At 39.5% G+C, this 20,657-nt stretch overlaps 1 protein-coding gene across 2 annotated transcripts in view; it reads left to right on the top strand.

Annotated features, from left to right (window-relative positions):
* Positions 1-17,363: 17,363 nt before the first annotated feature.
* The window catches only part of s1pr5a (sphingosine-1-phosphate receptor 5a), a 4,698-nt gene continuing 1,404 nt past the window's right edge, over positions 17,364-20,657 (top strand). Inside the window, exons 1-2 of one of the 2 annotated variants that reach the window (XM_034127152.1) lie at positions 17,364-17,448; positions 18,819-20,657. The exon at positions 18,819-20,657 is cut by the window's right edge and continues 1,404 nt beyond it. In XM_034127152.1, the coding sequence (XP_033983043.1) occupies positions 19,032-20,234 (1,203 nt within the window). In that variant the 5' untranslated portion in view covers positions 17,364-17,448; positions 18,819-19,031 and the 3' untranslated portion in view covers positions 20,235-20,657. Of the gene's footprint in view, positions 17,449-17,478; positions 18,004-18,818 lie in introns of those variants that run through there. The other variant, XM_034127153.1, reaches the window with a different exon arrangement.

Below are 20,657 nucleotides of genomic sequence, written 5' to 3'. Positions count from 1 at the left end.
ATAACTAAGTCGAATATTTCCCCAAGAAGTGGAAATTCATTTAACTAGGATACTTTCTAGAGTTACACACCCTGTGCTGTTATTATAGAATTTACTGTCATCAATTTCAATTAAAAACAAAGACAACGATGAGTTTCCACAATTCAAATACTTTCCAACTTCCTTACCCTTTCTGTTGTTCTTAGCGCATATCCATTTGTTCCACTCTTTAAACAAGTTGTTCACACATAGTTTCATTTATTCTTAAAGCCTCAGTAATTTCCTATAACATCAGGGCGCTGTGTTTTTTATTACATTCTGCAGATGCATGCCTGGTGATACACCTCACACACACACACACACACACACACACACACACACACACACACACACACACACACACACACACACACACACACACACACCACACACACACCACACACACACACACACACACACACACACACACACACACACACACCAGTATGAAGCAGGCGTGCAGTCTGCAGACAAAAGTTCAATAACTCAACTTTCACATCGAGACACATGGTGTGTTTCGGTGTGAGCATATTGTATGTGTGATCCTGTGAGCATTCACACTTCATGATTATGTGTGTGTGGGTGTGTGAGTGTGTGAGCTGGTTTTGTAATAGGTTCCAGAGGTTGGCCATGTGTTAGCCAATAAAAACACACAACCCTGCAACATGTTAAGCAATGTACTTCCTGCAGCAATGAGTTTATCAGCGCTACGAGAGCCAAAGACAAATGAGCTGTTCTGCTGCTTGTGTGCACCGGGTTATTGTATCGCCTTCATGAATATGACTTGTGAAAGCCAAAGGAAATGACATAAGAATGGGCGAGTTGTTGCAACAAAACAGACACGCTTAAAACCCTCCAACCAGAGAGAAAGAGGCAACAACAAAGACCCCGTAATTATAAAAACGTCCTTATCTTTTCCTTATTACAGTGATTGGACTGAGTAAACACACTTCCCATGCTTCAAAGTGAAGACACACATTTTAAATCTTTCAAACGAGCCTCCCAATGTTCCCTCTTTCTTCCTATTATGACAAAAAACCATGAAACCAGAGAGGTACAAACATTACTGACAATTCAGGGCACAATCAGTTTACAATCAGTCAACCAATTAGGACCAGTAAACTGTCCTTTATACAATAATCGACCAAATTGACGCAGCACAAGATATAGTCAAAACTTCTCTAGTCAAATAATACCTTCATTACATCATTCTTGTAGCAATATCTTGGAAAAAATAACAATTTCTTTGGTTTTGGTCACAGCCAATCACCTTAAATGGGGCGAAGCCTGCGAGCTAGTTCAGGCAGTCAACTCGGGCACCAATGATACATTAACACGTGACGCACCTCGTCCCTCTTACAACCAACCAAACACTTTCTCCTAAACATGCCGCGCTATTTAAGCTGCCAGGTCTTCCTGCCTCTGCCTCGCTAATGCTGCTGCTGCCACTGCTGTGTTCACTTGCTATTGTTACGTTCATGTTCCTGCTGCTGTGTTTCATGTTGCTGCTGCTCGCCTGCCACACCACCACCCCAGCTCCACCTCAGCTTCCACCCCAGCTTCCACCCCAGCTTCCACCCCAGCTTCCACCCCAGCTTCCACCCCAGCTTCCACCCCAGCTCCACCCCAGCTTCCACCCCAGCTTCCACCCCAGCTTCCACCCCAGCTTCCACCCCAGCTTCCACCCCAGCTTCCACCCCAGCTTCCACCCCAGCTTCCACCCCAGCTTCCACCCCAGCTTCCACCCCAGCTTCCACCCCAGCTTCCACCCCAGCTCCTACCCCAGCTTCCACCCCAGCTTCCACCCCAGCTTCCACCCCAGCTTCCACCCCAGCTTCCACCCCAGCTTCCACCTGTAGGCTCGGGGGGATAGTTATCTAATCATCACTCAATGTTCTTTGTAAATCTGTGGAGTGATGAGGCCCGAGCCTAGACGCCAAACTCAAACTAAATGCTGCTTCTAATAAACATATTAAGAAACACGTGAGTTGTCTGACTGAAATGATTTAATGTGGCATGTGATTTGCCCATTATCGGACTGGAGTACAGGAAATAATTGCATAAAGTTATTTATTGTCATTGGTATCACTTTACTGGTATTGGTATTTGACATTTTCTATACTTTCTTCATTGTAAAAAAAAAGTCCTACCACTACTACTCTGAGCAGCTAGCTCTAAACAGAGAGAAAGACGCCCAACAAAAACCCCTTCATTATTAAAAAAAAGTCCTTACAGTATCTCTTCCTTATTACAGTGATTGGACTGAAAGTGAAGAATCAGTGTTTTAAAGAAGACCAAATGTTCCCACTTTCTTGTTTTTATCATTGTATCTTGTGAAAAATCTTTGGTTTTCATCACAGCCAATCACATGTCATTTTCACGATTTTCAACTAAGTTCTTTATTGTTATTGGTACCACTTTACGGGGTATTGGTATTATAGCTACGTTCTACTACTACTAAGGTCTGGTAAGAAAACATACGGGTAAAGGAGAGTAAGAGGCCCAACAAAGACCCCGCAATTATAAAAAAAAACATCCTTATCTGTACCGTGGCCTGAGTAAACAAGCTTCAAAGTGAGGATACATATTTGAAACCCATCCAACATGACTCCCAGTGGACCAATGTTCCCTCTTTCTTCTTTTTATGTCTGATCCTCATGAAACCAGAGAGGGACTAACAATACTTTTGGTTTCAGTTAAGTACAGGATCAGTAAAACACAGCCAGCCGGCCTGCTGGTTTCCCCACAGACGAGCTCATAATGAAGGGTTTCTGCTCGGCTTTTTTTGGAACCACTATGGAACAATGTACGGCTTATATTTACTTCACAAAAAAAGTGCCTTTAAGCAGAGAGATACTGACGACAGTGGAGGCCTATATGGTGTCCATATGCATCACACCAATAAAGTTCTGCGCTCTTAAATTACAGAACGTCTTCTTGGGAGGTCTTCTTGCAAGCCAAAATAACAATTATCATTACAGCGAATGATTATAATGTAGTAATAAAATGTTGTTTATCTGTCTGTGATTAAATAGAACAGATGTGTTCAGAGGCTCTTAATATTCCCGTCATATATAAGAACTTGCTTTCACCACAGCATTAGGCAAAAGGGCGCCACATAAACAGATTTAATTAAATAGTGGTCAATTGAAGCTTGCAGTATGTGTGTTTATTACTTTCGCCAAGAAGGTTATGATTCAGTTTTTGTTTGTTTGTGTGTTTGACAGCAGGATTACGGAGAAACTACAAGCTTGTTTTTCATTTAACTTGGCTGCAAAGTGAAGCATAAACGAAAGAAGAATCCAACATTTTTCGAGTGGATTCGAATAACGGGGCAGATACACAAAGTATTTTTCACTTTTCCTTACATTGCAAGATGTCGTTGGTCTACGCACCAAGTGCCCATCTAGTTTGTATTGTTTAGAGTTTTGAGTAATCTAAAATTATATAATGAATGCCCACAGGAAATTATTTCACCATTGGGTCAGAAAAATAGACACACTCTCAAACAGACAAGACTGAGCCTATCTACACCTGGCAAACTTAGTTAGAGTTTAAGAATAGCACATAATGCTGTTAACAATGAAATTATGAAATAGAAAACCTATTGGGTATTGCTTTTTTTAAAGCATTGGTCCTTGATATTATAAAGAGTTAGACAAAAGCAGATTTTTATTTTTCTAACAGGTGATAATCAATTGTCTTGCGGAAACTGCAAATGGCCCTGTCAGTTTGATACCCTGTTGCTAGCTAGCTAATTAAGCTAACTCCATGAATTGGTTAAAAATGTAAAAAGATTCCAAATGTTATACTATTGTAAACCCCGTTTTGCTGCTTAACTTACTCACTTCCTTACATTTTATAAATCCTTTTTAATGTGACATCAGAAAAACCTTTGAGAATAACAAAGGCTAACTGGAATGTCTTGCTAACGTAGCGCTATCTCAAGCTGGTTTACAGCGGATGCTAATCGATGTGCTAACTGTGAATTTACTTTATTTTTACATAACCCTTTTGTTGAGGAAGCTGGAACCTTTGGCCTTATACAAAGGCAATATTAAGGTCATTTTTCATGCGTGGAAATGTCGGTGAATGCTCCGTCTGGTTGCAATTAGCCATTTAAAATAAGGAAGAGGTAACATTTTGTGATTGTCATTTCCGGTAAATGCACAACAGCAGAGTTTGATTTGAGACAATACCCAGCAAAATGCATGCATTACACAAGTAAAGTTCACAGTGTACTAAACGGAAGTGTACTAACTGAGGTGTCTGAATAGCAACAGCATATGATTAAGTGAATCTACCCAATATATCCGTGCCTTTCACCTTATCAGCCTTCTTGTATTTTTCTGCATTTATCATAGAAAAGCCTTCCTGATAGGAAGTTGGCGTCTTATTTTCTTTGGAAGGTAAAATGCTTTTACAATTGTTAGGTGAATATAAAGTGGAGATTGGCCAGTGTATGCTAAAAACTACAGCTATTGAACTGAGACAATGGAGTTCTTGTAGGAAGGTATTTTTAACCTCCACGCTAAGTACCCTAAAATCACTTTGACCTCATTTGCTGCAGACTGTAATCCTTTCGTCTGGCTGATATCTGTGACATTTCCTGAATACATTTCAGATTGACTATTGTATTACTAATCTGCTCCTACCTGTTTGCTGCCTGGCTTCCTTTATAAACAACTTCAGGCTTTCTTTCAGTGACTAACACCCTGATGGAAGTATGTATACTTCCTGGGAAAAGAGGCAATTAAAGCATTAAAGTTAATGTGGTTTTGGTTTTCTAATAAAACTAAACACAAGAAGTACAGGAAAGGAAATATTCAGCAGGATAATCCCGGGTCTTTTCTAACTTGTTTTAGCAAAACCAGTGGTGTAACGTAATACAATGCATTTACTTGAAAGGTGTATTTAGTACGGCAACACGGCCTCAGTTAAAAAAGTACTTCTTCCTACAGGGGGAAATAAATTGGTCTGTAAATACTCCATCAAAAGTCAAAGTAACTTAAGTAAAAATACAGTATTATCAGCTAAATGAACTTAAAGTAAAATATCTGGATTTGTTCCCTTTATTTTAAGGATTTACATTGACATTAACTCTGTATACTATATAATCACATATGCTGTAGTACTTGCTGCATGTTCTGTAATTTATATAGTTCGCATTTGCAATTCTGGTAAAATGCTAGCTGGAGCTTTATTAACTTGTACAATGACATTAAAGTTGAATACAAGTATTATCATTCTTTATATTAAGGATTTACATTGACAAACTATGTATTTTTGTAGATACATCACCACAAATGCACGTTCTAAAATGTATATAGTTTATTATTTATATTAGTTAGATGAGTTAGGTTAGTTAGGTTAGATGCTAACTGCAGCTTTATTAACTTGTACAATGACAATAAAGTTGAATCCAAATCTAGTCTAATTAAGACTGGATTTAGGTTCATGTTTTAGGTTCTTGTCACAGAGTATTTTAACAATTTAGTATGGCAACAGTTCAAAAAGTAGTTCCTCCTACACTGGAAATAATTGGGCTTTAAATACCCTATTAAAGTCAGACTGACCTAAGTAAAAATACAGTATTATCAGCCAAATGTTCCTTAACTAAATTATCTGGAATTGTCCCTTTATATTTAAGATATCATCAAGTATGCTTTGGCACTTTGTGTAATGTATAGTCTATTATGCAATGTTGGTAAGATGCCAAATACATTTTATTGTCTGTAAGTTGAATCTAATAATATAAAAGTTGGATACAGGTAGTTGCAACAGGTTATTATAATCATTAAGTGTGGCTTGCAATCTTGTACTAATGTACATTTCCCAAATATATTGAAGTGACTATTGATTGTTGTGCTTTTATTTATGTCTTAATGTGTGCATATGTATGACTGTGTCGGGAGGCTGTGGCTCAGTGGTATAGTGCGCTGAACTTAGTGCGCTGAACTTTGAATCAGGGGATAGCAGGTTCAGGTGCAGTCAGCATGTCGTTGTGTCCCTGAGACACTTCACCCCAAATTGCTCCTGTGGGGATTGTCCATAGTACTGAATGTATGTAAGTCGCTTTGGATAAAAGCGCCTAACAAGTGACATGTAATGTAATGTGTCTGTTGATTGTGTATATATAGGATATATATATTTGTATTTCTGTATTCTGGATTGTGGGAAACGTTATTTCGATCTCTCTGACTGTACACACAAACTGAAAGATTGACAATAAAGTTGCCTTTGATTTTGACTTACTCAAAAGGACTTCTCCCCTCACTGCCTGAAAACCCACACAAATACCAAGCATCAGTCCCGGAAACAGATTTTTCCCGAGCGCTGTCATCCCACAAAGGATCTGTTAATGACTCTCTTCCCGGTGTTAGATGCCCACGCTCCCAGTGTGGAAGTCAAGGGACTCTTCCGAGAATCTGCCCCCGAAAGAGAGAGCTGGTGGGTTGTTGGCCTTGTCAGTAATTGAAGAAACTCGGATAAATCTCACAGGGGCCGGTTACTAATTCTCATGACTCACCCCAACCATACATCCCTCCCCCGCCCACACTCACCCTCCTTTCTTCCCCAATGTGGGAATGTTCTTTCTTCCATTCTGTCCTCCAAGATGAACTCATCCCCAAAACCGTTGCTGCATGAACAAAACATGCTTTCATAAAAACTCACATCTCACCCCACTCAACAGCTAATGTGGAAAAATGGAAATGTATTAAAGCCTGTCATGGCCAATGAATTGTAAATAGCTGTCTCTGTGGAAACCCCCAAAGTAAACCTTTCAGGACTAAGGAAAAGTTTTTAAAAATGACCATCATACATTTCAGACTTAACCCAATGTGGTTATGTAACCGACATGGGATCCGTAATGATGTGATCCTTTGACTTGAGTTCAAACATGAACGGGTGTTTTCTACTTTCACTAAGGAACCTTATTAGGAAAGAATGCCTCTTTATCAAGGTTGACCTGTTGGCTTTTTGCGGGTTTATCAGCAAATGAAGGACGCAGAGAGGGTAAAAGGTGGAAGGTTGAATGTGGGAATGTGGAGATGGAGAACAAAACGTCTGAGAAATGGAAACGAAACAAAGCCTTCATGGTTTGTGAAGGTAAAGGTCTGTAATTGTCATATACACACTGCGATCGACTTAAGTGTTACTTTAAAGCTTGTTTTTCAAGCATTTTTCTTTGAGGATGTGCATGACAAACAGATTACTCTAACATGAATAGTTGGACACTTTCAGAAATACGCTAATTTCGTTAATGGATTTGAGTTAGGCGAGAAGATTGATCACTTTCATGCCTAAACCAAATATGGATTTACAGCCAGAAGATTATTAGCTTAGCTTTGCACAAATACCAGAAGGAGACATGAGGAACTCTGAACTCTCTGGTTAAAGGCTTTTAAGAAGCTACCACCAACAGTTAATAACTTAGCTTAGCAGAGCTTAGCAAAATTACCAGTAAAAGTAGAAAACAGCTAGCTTGGTACTGGTTAAAGAGGTTTTAAGATGCTACCATCAACAGTTAATAACTTAGCTTAGCAGAGCTTAGCTTAGCAAAACAACAAGGAGACATGAGAAACTCTGAACTCTCTGGTTAAAGGCTTTTAAGAAAATACCACCAACAACTTAGCTTAGCAAAACGACCAGAAACAGTAGAAAACAGCTCGCTTTTTCTGGTTAAAGGCTTTTAAGAAGCTACCACCAACAGTTAATAACTTAGCTTAGCTTAGTTTAGCAAAATGACCAGTAACAGTAGAAAACAGCTAGCTTGGTACTGGTTAAAGAGGTTTTAAGATGCTACCACCAACAGTTAATAACTTAGCTTAGCTTAGCTTAGCAAAACGACCAGTAACAGTAGAAAACAGCTAGCTTGGCTCTGGTTAAAGGGTTTTAAGCAGCTACCACCAACATTTAGCATAGCTTAGCATAAAGAATAGAAACAGAAGGAAAGAAAGACTCCATTTGAAGGTAATAATATCATCCTCCACTTTCAACAAATTAGCTTGTCGGGCATGCTAACTTTGTCTACACTATAGGCCTATGGTTAATGCGCAGACCTGAAAACGTGCAAAGTAACTCTGCCTGTACAAGAAAATATCTGGCAAAAAGAGTTATTTTTTTAACTCAGTTTTAAGTACAAGATTTAAAGTGGTAATTGGTTAAGGTTTGGTTGGTGAACTCAGTGTAGTTCTAGCCGTGTCCCACTGTTTCCAGTCTGTAAGCTATGCTAATCAGCTGCTGGCTGTAACATCTTATTTAGCAAATACAGATTTGATAGTGGTAGCAAGTTCCCAAAATATCCAACCATTCCTTTGACGGACAGATGGTATTGATCTTTGCATGATTTCCAAACCATAAAAGTGTGTCCTTTAAAGAAAGTAAATATCCTGCAGGCCTAACAAAGAGTGACCGCAAACAAAAACAAGTCTGTGTATCAGCCGTGAATGTGACTGAAGCAATTATGTAAAAATTCAAATTATAGCAGGGGTGGTTTTTGACTAATGATGTACAGTACTTGGTGCCAAAAATGCTAAACGAGCTATCTTCCTTAATTAACAAACACAAAGCTGATTTCCTCTATCGACGAGCCAAGAGAGCTTGGTGGTCAACCTAAAACACCGCTCTGCAAAAATACCGGGATTCAATTTCAATGATGCCATCGTGGATTCTGACAAACACAGATGTAAGTGAGCTAAGAAATAATCACGAACAAGCAGAAAAGAATGACTAAACAATCATTGATCTGCCGTATGGAAAGTGCTGGAGCCTGAGAGTGGGAACTGGAGAGAGGAAATGAGGATGTTTGTGTTTGCATATAGACACAACTGACATCCACATATGCTGGGTTTAAAGACTAATCAAAATGGACCCAAATAGCCGCCTCTTCCTGTGTTTATTTGTACCAGAAAATCTCCAATGACCGCCTCATGACTCTTGTTTTGAAAAATATCGACTTCTGAGCAGATTCCTCCTTTCTTTGTTTGAATCTAGAGGGCATGAGTGAGTGTTTTACTGCAGACGCTCTTTATAAAGGCTTTTTGGCTTCGACACAAGCAACAACTTCAAGAGTGTTTTTTTTGTAAAAACATGAGGCCCGGATCAGAGCAGAAACATGTTAGCTCTGGCAAAGACATTTTACGAACCACAAACTTAGAGCATTTTGAAGGTAGATTTCAAGATCTGAAGAAATACTCAGATCGTGTACTTGAGAAAAAGTATGAATTTTTATGTTAATGTAAATATTTTAATTTCCGTACCTCATATTTAAAATGCTTTTTACCTTTTATGTTCATATAAATATATTTTTTTATTTTGTAAATGTGTATGTTACTTTACTTTTCTAATAAGTAATATTGTTTTTACTTTTATTGCACAATCTTACTTAAGCTTTGTTTGTTTATAATTTATATTATTGTTATTTCTTGGTTGTCTGTAAATCTTTATTTTTATATAAATATTTTTATGTTTATTTTACCTTTTTTATTGTAGAATGACATTTCAATTGTTATGGTTGAATACACTTTTTTAATCATTTAATAATAATAATACACTTTTATTTGTAAAGCACCTTTCATGCACAACGCAGCCCAAAGTGCTTTACAGAAAACACAACCACAATATTAAAATAATATTAAAATTAATACAGAAGAAGATAAAACATCTACGGAGATCCATTTAATGCAACTTACTTACATTTATTTGTATTTATTATTCTTGTTCTTTTAAATATAAGTTATACTTAAAGGTCCCCTATCATGCTATTTTGAGGCAATAGCATAGGTCTCAGATATATAAAAATATATAAAAAACATGTCTATGAAGTGTTTTGCTCAAAATACCAAACAGATCACCCATTCTAGCCATGCCTCATATCCCTCTATTTCACTTCCTGTTTCAAAAGTGCTGATTTGGGTATAAAGCTTTAAAAAAAAAAAGAATTGATAAAAAATTAAAAAGGAGGGGTCTGAGCTCATGCGGGACCCGGCAGCTACTGTCTAAACTAAATACTGCCGTGATGAAACGCCATATCATGGATTATCAAGGATTATTTCTGAAACAGTATGGAGCTCAAAGGCTTTCTCTCTTGCCGGTTATACCACAAGGTGAGTTCCTTTTTATTTCCTGCTTCTTCACACACATGCTCTCCAGTACAGGTTAGCTCTGAGTGTTAGCGATGCTAATGTAAACACCGACCATATTACGTCCAAAACAGTCAGGCATTGTTTCTGATAGCAACGTTTCTGATAGGGCCGTGGGTCCACATTTCAGATATTACGTCATATCGGACGCAAATCTGGATCAGCTCCGTTGTTCCCCCGTTTTTAGAGATTTGGGTACGGAGGAAAAGAGAGAGGGTTTTATTTTCTGACGCTGCGTGAGTTCCCCGACACACCGGGGACACATCTGTATGTATAAAAGACATCAAAAAGTGCATTTTGCATGATAGGTCCCCTTTAAGTTCTTACGTATATATAATGTTTTAATTAATTTTATTATTATTTTATTCTAAATGGAGCAACAAAAACCCAAGTAGTTTCATTCTGATGAATTTTACAAACGTTAAAAACCTGTCTCTGCTTGCATGAACACAATTAAATAAGTAATATTATATTTTAACTGTACTATGTATTATTTTATTGACCTGTACTTAAATCATGTTTTATAATTCTTTGTGTGAGAAGTGCCATTCACACAAAGCATGAGGCAGGTACAGTCGTCCAGCGTGACAGAAATACAGCATGCAGTCTGGAAGCAATGGAAAAGAAACAGGTCCAACATTACCGTGTGTTCTTCCCATTTCCCCTTATTAGGAGCTCAGCCCGAGGCACAGCTGCACTTGAAAGAGAGCGTCAGAAAAGCAACAAAAGGCCGGCTATTTCTAGGAATCCCATAAATCTCTGAGAGCCACAACAGCACTGGACATCGGAGTTTCTGGGGTTTCTATTTTAAAAAGAAATGGGGTTTGGTGCAGCATTTTTGTTTTGATTACCGTGGATACACACTCTCTCTAACACAGAAACCAAACGCATGACCTTAGGTAAACCTTCACGGTTAAAACTCAACGCTTTGCAAACGAGAAATAACTTATGACAGCAAATGTATGGTTTAAACTTATCCTAAATGTTCCTTTTTCTAGACTTTCCTGGTAAAAAGCGGATGACCTCTACTGAGCAGCATTGGTGGAAGAAGTACTCGGCTGTTTTACTCAAATAAAAGCAAAATTACTTTTATTATTTATTATCAACCCCACATTTCCTCTTAAAAAAACACCCTCCAACCGATTAAACTTCAATAGCAGATGGGAAAGAAGTACTCAGATCCTTCACTTCAGTAGAAGTAAAAAATACTTTGGTCTTAACATTCAAATCCTTAATGGAAAGTACAAAAAGAATCACATAGAAATACCCTTGAAGTAGCATTAACTTAATGGCTCATTTGCATATTTCAACTTCATAAATCTTGTTATACAAAAGATTATTGTCTTAAAGAGGCCCTATTATTCTCATTTCAGGTGTATATCAGTATGTAGTGTCTCTACTTTAAAGAGTCCTCTCCTGCTGATGTTCAGGTGTATATCAGTATGTAGTGTCTCTACTTTAAAGAGTCCTCTCCTGCTGATGTTCAGGTGTATATCAGTATGTAGTGTCTCTACTTTAAAGAGTCCTCTCCTGCTGATGTTCAGGTGTATATCAGTATGTAGTGTCTCTACTTTAAAGAGTCCTCTCCTGCTGACGTTCAGGTGTATATCAGTATGTAGTGTCTCTACTTTAAAGAGTCCTCTCCTGCTAATGTTCAGGTGTATATCAGTATGTAGTGTCTCTACTTTAAAGAGTCCTCTCCTGCTGACGTTCAGGTGTATATCAGTATGTAGTGTCTCTACTTTAAAGAGTCCTCTCCTGCTGATGTTCAGGTGTATATCAGTATGTAGTGTCTCTACTTTAAAGAGTCCTCTCCTGCTGATGTTCAGGTGTATATCAGTATGTAGTGTCTCTACTTTAAAGAGTCCTCTCCTGCTGATGTTCAGGTGTATATCAGTATGTAGTGTCTCTACTGGGACATGTCTCCATGCTTTAAAGTTCAAAAAGCTCTTTATTTGTCTCATACTGCCTGTGCTGCAGCACCTCTAAAAGCCTGTTTGGTTTAATTCACACACACTGAAAACACTCTTTCTAAACCCGTCACTTTTCTCTGCTCCGAGGTGTTACCTGAGGCCCGTCTGAAGCAGAGTCACACCTTCAAATGAGATTCTCACTTCTAGACACACAGCTCTCTGGTCATGTTATCTCACGGGAACAATAGACAGAAATCACACATTTATAATTCAAACTATCACATGTTAATGCGTTTTAGACTTTTAGAGTCAGTGGTGTAATGTCATTAAGTACATTTGCACTTATTACACGTATTTAAGTACAACGTCAAGGTAATTTAAGTGTTTTTTTATGCTGCTTTTATACATTTCAGAAGCCAGTGTTGTACTTTCTCCTCCACTGCATTTATCTGACAGCTTTTTACAGAATGATGAGCTAATGGGACATTAAATACAATGAGTACTTTAACTTTTAAGTATATGTTGATGCCTATACTTTTGTACTTAGATTTGAATGCAGGACTTTTACTTGTAACAGAGTCTTTTTTAAATTCTGTATTGCTCCTCTTACTAAAGTAATGAAGATGTATTTACAGTGTGGTATTAAGCCAACTAAAGGATCTAAATACTTCAGGTTTATTTACTCCAGCATCTCATTAGTCACTGACAAACAACAGTACATCTGAAGCGGGCGATCCCGACAAAAGCAAGACTGACTGGACTTCCTTTCTGAAGGAGCGCTAACGTCACGGGAAAATCACCAGAGCCAGGACAGACAGAAAGACCCCCCCACACACACAGACAGACACAGACACACACACACACACACACACACACACACACACACACACACACACACACACACACACACACACACACACACACACACACACACACACACACACACACACACACACACACACACACACACACACACACACACACACACACAACACACACACACACACACACACACACACACACACACACACACACACAGTGAGATGGCTGGGAGGGTATCTGTGTGTTGTGGCCTGAGGGAGTGTGTGAGGAAACTAAAAGACGGAGGAGGGTCCTGCTGTCAGGTCTTTGTGTGTTAACTAACAGAGGCGTCCTGCAGGGAGCCTGTCACAGCAGGGGGTCAACTGCCATGAGAGGAGCAGTGCAGCATGGATATTTCTTGGGTGGGCTTCAGGGTCCTTGGTGCATCAGCAGCAAGACACTCAAAGGGGACGACCCCCGACAAGCAAGTGTTCTGGAAGAAATACCGAGAAGAACCTTTGCTGAATTTCTGTGTTTAAAAAAAAATCTAAATCTTAAAAACAGTTTTTTCCAGATTATAAAATAGAAAACAGAAAGTAGTACTTGTTACATTTACTTAAGTAAAAGTAGAAATACATAGGCCGTAAAAGTACAAAAGTATTGGCATCAACATACACTCAAAATACAAAAGTACTTGCAGAGGTGGGAGAAGTACTCAGATCTTGTACTTGAGTAAAAGTAGAAGTACTCAGATCTTGTACTTGAGTAAAAGTAGAAGTACTCAGATCTTGTACTTGAGTAAAAGTAGAAGTACTCAGATCTTGTACTTGAGTAAAAGTAGAAGTACCAGAGTGTAGGAATACTCTGTTACAGTAAAAGTCCTGCATTCAAAATGTTACTCAAGTAAAAGTAGAAAAGTATTATCATCAAAATATAGTGAAAGTAGCGACAGTAAAAGTAGTCATTGTGCAGATTGGTCCATTTCAGAATAATATATATGATGTGTTTTATAATGATTGATCATGAAAGTGTTCTCAAAGCTGGTAAAGGTGCAGCTAGTTTGAATGACTTTGTATACTGCAGGGTAGCTTGTGAATTTACTCCAGGTGGAACTAAAGTCTGATTTAACACTTGATTATATTTCACATCATTCATCCACATCTGTGAAGTAACTAAAGGTATTACATACATGTAGTGGAGTAATGAATTGTAGTGGGGTAGAAGTACAAAGCAGCATAGAATGGGACCTCAAAATCGTACTTACTTGAGTAAATCTACTTTACAGTACTTGTTATATAAAATTACAATATTGGCTTTCAGTAGCGTTACAAGTAGTACTCCGTTACAAGTAGTACTCCGTTACAAGTACCTTAAATTGTACCTCAGTATAATACTTGAGTGAATGTACTTCAAAACATTCCTCCGCTGTTAGCAGGTGTGGTGAGAGGAGGATTTCAAAACAAGACTTCAGACCACCAGCAGAGCCTATGAATAAAATGGCGTGTGGACATTATCATTAGCTGCAGTGGAAATGAGTCAGATGTTAATTATGTGCGTGAGGGATCTTTGAACGTCACGTCTGTGTGTTAATTCCTCACGGTGACTTCATCCAAGGATATCCCTCTCCTTTCGAGGCACAATGAGTTAGCTTCCTGTTTAGAGAAAGGCACCATTCTCTATACCATGACGTAACCCCGTGCTCTGCCAGGTTTCGGGCTATGTGACCTTGGTGGAAGTGCGCATTCATTTGTGTTGGTTGTATTTTCCCTCTAATGGAAATTCCATGAGATCTGGTGCTATTTTGGCAGTTTCTTGAGAGAAAACAGGTATTAAATGTATCTTTATGACATTAAAACAGAGGTGTTTCCACATGAAATGAAATCAAAGAGACATTCACATATATAGAGCCAATTGCTGATAGACAGTGACCGGGCTATGGCTCATCGGAGTTGGTTTTATTGCCACATTTCTGGATTACCAATACATTTGAGTGGAAAATTCCCTTGGAAAAGTACTAAACCACAACAATTGACAAAATAAGGAGCTTTTTTTTACTGTTTTGCTTGAAAAATGTAAGAAATTGTTGATTATCTAGACAAATTAATTTGGTTGTTTTTCTTTTTTCCTGCCAATTTTCTGGAAATGTGTGTTAATGTAAGGCAAAAACTTGACGTTAGAAAAGCTGCAAATCCCCACAATTGAAAAAATCTGCAACATGTTTGGTGGGTTAGCAAGAAAAATGACTCAAATGGTTTAATAATTAACATAAATGATCATGTAAAAGTAGTTACTGGCAGGTAGAGGAATTCTGGATTTGGTGATAAGGTCTTAGGCTGGGATCTCTCCAGCTGTGTTTGCTAATGAGAAGGTGAATTCAGTTAAACGTTAATGAGATAAAAGGGGATTTAAACAATTAGTTATCTTAATTTGTTTAGCACTTTTCACAGCAAAGATACAAAGCACTAAGAGGAAGTCAGGCAGTAACTCAATCCAAGAGCTTTAGGTATTCAAAGCAGGATTTCCCTTACAGTAACATAACACATGTAATCAGATCAGATGTCTACAAAGTGTGGATTACTGGCAGGTTTACAAGGTTGTCAAACGTTTTAAAAATAAAGATTACAATATTATACGGTTTAGGAGCTGAAACGCCTCCAACACATTGTACGTGATAGGCTAAGGGGCGGGACATCTCTAAGCGGTTGACCAATCACAACAGAGCCGGCCAGCTAACCAATCAGAGCAGACCTGAACATCAGCAGGAGAGGACTCTTTAAAGTAGAGACACTAAATACTGATATACACCTGAACATCAGCAGGAGAGGACTCTTTAAAGTAGAGACACTACATACTGATATACACCTGAACATCAGCAGGAGAGGACTCTTTAAAGTAGAGACACTACATACTGATATACACCTGAACATCAGCAGGAGAGGACTCTTTAAAGTAGAGACACTACATACTGATATACACCTGAACATCAGCAGGAGAGGACTCTTTAAAGTAGAGACACTACATACTGATATACACCTGAACATCAGCAGGAGAGGACTCTTTAAAGTAGAGACACTACATACTGATATACACCTGAACATCAGCAGGAGAGGACTCTTTAAAGTAGAGACACTACATATTGATATACACCTGAACATCAGCAGGAGAGGACTCTTTAAAGTAGAGACACTACATACTGATATACACCTGAACATCAGCAGGAGAGGACTCTTTAAAGTAGAGACACTACATACTGATATACACCTGAACATCAGCAGGAGAGGACTCTTTAAAGTAGAGACACTACATAATCCAAAAGACCCAACAGTTAACTAGTAATTGTAACGTGAACCTGCTCACCCTGATTACATTCCTCTGCCTGATTATATCTCCCCATTCAGTTTGCCCTCAGGTACAGAATCAGAGGTTATAGTCGTTGCAAACATTTCCCTTCCTGATGCTCCTGACGTGTAATTACAGCAGATCATCACAGTCGCTCGTCAGGTTTCTCAGATTCTCCCACAGTACAGAACAGGGAAACCTCACACTCAGAAAAAAACTCCAAACTGAAAAACCACACGTTAATGTCAGCGTGGAAAAATAGCAGTTTGTGAAGCAGGTGCAGCTGGATCTGTTTGGCAGGCCAGAAACCCCAGAATTCAGAAAATGACATACTGGCAGAGTCTGTAATTATCTTTCTGCTCACACATTAAAAAATACACAGTTTTTGGGGCTTTCATGCCATTTATAGATATTCCCCTCCCTACTCTATGTTTGTAAGACATAAAAAACTCTGTGGAAGGAATCCTTTGGGCAGAAAAAGTTAAATTACCCGGTCGTAAATTATTAAAATGACATTCTTGTCTCTGTCATTTATGAATTTAAAGCAATTTTTTTCATTTCAGAAGTTTAACAGCTGGACTCAAGATGTTTCCTACTTTACCAAAAAGTGAATTCTCATTATGTGCAAGTGGTGGAAGAAGTACTCAGACTTATACTTAAACTCAAAATGCATCAAAATCTTACTTAGTGCAAAAGCATTGGCATCAAAATATACTTAAAGTACTCAAAGTAAAAGTACTCATGCAAATTCGCCCATTTCAGAATCATATGAAATGACTGGATTATGATTATAAATTAATTAAAGTGTTGTCAAAGCTGATGCTAATTTTAATAACTTTATAAACTGCTGCTTGACATCTTAACCTAAATGTCAATATTGATTTACTACTAATCTGAATGAGTCAAAAGCTGTCAGATAAAGTAGTGAAGTTGTTTCTACTTTTACTTGAGCAGTGGATCTGTCTTCCACCTCTCTTCACATCTCACTTTCTACCTGCTCTGTTGCATAACAAACAGAAACACATAATCTGTCATCGAGCTGTAATCCGTCTTGAGGGCAAATCAGAGAGTGAGGGGTCATGAAGGAGGAGGAGGAGAAGCGTTGAAGGCCAACAACACGGAGGACCAACCCACTGCATGTCGAGTCCTGCCTGCCTGCTCTGTTCCCACATCACACCAGAGCCGCTGCCTGACACAACTGCTGCTGCTACTGGATATTTACCACTCTACAGGTGCGTGGAAAACGGATTTAAAGTTTACTTTTCTGACAATTTGGACCGGTTTGTGCGTAAAGACGCGTAACATGGGTCCGTGAGTTTAGTGAATGCGAGGTCATTTTTTATTCTTTGGGTATCGATATTGCTAATGGTTATGACTCTATCGTTTTTTTAACTGTATGCATGACAGCTAAAGTTGCCCGAGGCAGTGTCCTCTTTCTGTTGGTGCGTGGGAAAGTACATTCAGTTACGATTGTTGGATAGGATGCGTAAAGACGCGAGAAATGGGTTCGCGTTGCTCTGAAATGCATTTATAGTAACTTCAGTGTATGCAAGTGGTCATTTTGAACTATTACGTTATGTACTACTGGGTTTTTACGCATTTACAGGTGCGTGGGAAAGTAGTTTTACAAGTTACGATTATTGGATAAAATGCGTAAAGTGGGTTCGTGTTGCTCTGAAATGTATAATGACTTACTGTTAGCAACTGGTCCGTTTGGAACAGTGTGCGTGTTTCCTAAATCCGTGTCTACTCTCTGCTGCTTCTTCTGGATATTTACGCATTAACAGGTGTGTGAAAAAGTGTTAAAAAAGTTACGTTTTTAACATTTTGGATGTATAGGATGCGTAAAGATGCGTGGAATTTGAATTATGGTGACTTTACCTTAAGCAACTGCATGGTCATTTTTTATTTCCTACCGTATCGATATTGCTGATGGTTTTGACAACGCCAATCAAAGTAGCTTGAGCCCGTGTCCTCTCTCCGCTGCTACTACTGGGTATTACAAGTTATATTGTTTGGAATAGATGCGTAAAGATGAGTCAAATTGATCCGTGTTGCTCTGAAACGTAACTTATTTTTTAACCGTGTGCCCGAGTCCTCCCTCTTTGGTGCAACTTCTGGATATTAACGTGTTTACAGGTGTGGGAAGTGTTTTAAAAAGTCACGGTTTTGCCATTGTTGTCGGATAAGATGCGTTGAAATGAATCTGTTGCTCTGAAAAACATTCAAAGTGACATGTAGTCAGTGTAGTGACAACTGGCTGGTCCTTTTAACTCCTGTGGTATCTATCTCATGCGGGTTTTTTATGATTCATATACATATATATGCTTCCAGTTCCTATTAATTTTGGGTTTGAATGTGTATCCCTTGTTTAGCACCAACTGGAAGCATTTATTAATCGTTTATTGTTTATAAAACTGTAATAATCCGTAAGTAAAGACATACAGGAAACTGACAGCTCAGTCATGAAAATAATCATTACTACGTGTAATCTTCTGCTTGTATTCAATCCAATAATGAATTTCATTTTCCTGTCATTATAAGGGATCGTGTTTATGTGTAGTCATCCTCACTGACTTCCCTCTCCTCTTGTTTACTGCAGGCTGGCTCTCATCGCCTCCTAGTGGCATCGGAGGAAAATTCTCAAAACCACAGGAAATCCTCTCTGACTGCATCAAAAGGAACACTTTTTCCTCTGCTGCTTTTTTCAAGCTTCTAATACCAGAGAAATATGCACAACCAGAGGACTTTATGACACCTTTTCTGTGGATCTAACCTTCAAAAATCGTTCAAATCCTTGTGGAAATAACAAAAAATGGCGACAGAGACTTTCCATGCCGCCTACGCTGCTGTAGCCCCGTCTGCCAACCCGATGTCGCCCTCCACTGGAAACCTGTTTCGGATGTTTCGCTCATATCAAAGTAACTCTGTCATCTTGAAGCACTACAACTACACAGGGAAACTCGAGGGCAGAGACAAGGAGGGACTCAAACCCGAGGCCATCGCTTTCCTGCTCGTCTGCGTGCTCATCGTCATAGAAAACGCCATCGTGCTTCTGGCCATTTGGAAAAACAAGAAGTTCCACGTGCCCATGTACTACCTGCTGGGCAGCCTGACCCTCTCCGACCTGCTAGCGGGCTTCACGTACATGGTGAACATTGTAACATCCGGCGCCAAGACTTTGAACATGACTCCGGTGCTTTGGTTCCTCAGAGAAGGCGGGGTTTTCATCATGTTGGCGGCGTCCGTCATCAGTCTGCTCGCCATCGCCATAGAGCGCCATGTGACGATGGTGCGAATGAAGCCGTATCAGGGCGACAAGCAAGGTCGGATGTTCGCTCTGATCGGCGCCAGTTGGGTGTTGTCCATTTTCCTCGGAGTGCTTCCCGTTCTGGGGTGGAACTGCATGGGTTTGTTGGACCAATGCTCCACGGTTCTCCCGCTCTACGCCAAAAGCTACATCCTGTTCTGCATCACCGTCTTCAGCGCCATCCTCATGTCCATCGTGGTGCTTTACGTGCGTATCTTCCGCATCGTGAAGTGCAACACGCAGCGTCTCGCCTCGGCACCGCAACGAAAAGGCCTCTACCGAAAATCCCAGAAGTACATGGCGCTCCTGAAGACCGTCACCATCGTTTTGGGAGTCTTCATCATCTGTTGGCTGCCGCTCTTCATCCTCCTACTTCTGGACTTCTGCTGCCCGGCGAAAAGCTGCAGTGTGCTCTTCAAGGCGGACTACTTTCTGGGTATCGCCATGTTAAACTCCCTGCTGAACCCCATCATCTACACGCTGACGAGCAAGGATATGAGGCGGGCGATTCTGAGGCTGCTGTGCCGACCTTGTCTGATGACGAAGGACGGGCAGTTGAAGAAGATCGGGATGCCCTTCCTGGAGTGCAGCACCAGTAAAACAGACGGTGTTTCCCATAGGCTGGAAGGACTGGAGACGACGGTGTCTTCTGGGAACTGTACGCCCTCGACTATCAAAGCGATTTACCCCAGGATGTCCAAAACATGACACACGGGACTCTTAGAGAAAGCACTCGGACTAAAACATGGTCTCTAAATCTGAGCTGTGCTTCGTGTTGGACTGGAGTTTACATTTCCTGTTGCACTCTGCCGGAGTTTTTGGTATTAAAACCTCATGGACAGAATAAGCTCGATGCAACAGAAGTCCATATTGGGAGAAAGACAGTTTATATGGGAAATAAATGCCTTAAGAGGAGGAGGCAAACTAGCATTACATTTATCCTTAAGACACTAAAAACACGGCCAGTATTAGTCAGAGCGTCTTCCGTCTAGTCGTTTCCTTTCATCAGTGTATGTTTTCCTCTTGAAAAGGAAATGACAGCGCAGATGTTATAGATAAATACAGGTGATTGTCATGATATCATCTCACAGTTGAAACATGAATTCATTTGGGTGGTTTGTTTGCAAATGA

The sequence above is a fragment of the Trematomus bernacchii genome, unplaced genomic scaffold (assembly GCF_902827165.1).
Source record: "Trematomus bernacchii unplaced genomic scaffold, fTreBer1.1, whole genome shotgun sequence".
Classification (NCBI taxonomy): Eukaryota; Metazoa; Chordata; class Actinopteri; order Perciformes; family Nototheniidae; genus Trematomus; species Trematomus bernacchii.
The sequence above is the reverse complement of the archived record's forward strand: the minus strand, read 5'-3'. Positions and strand labels throughout refer to the sequence as shown.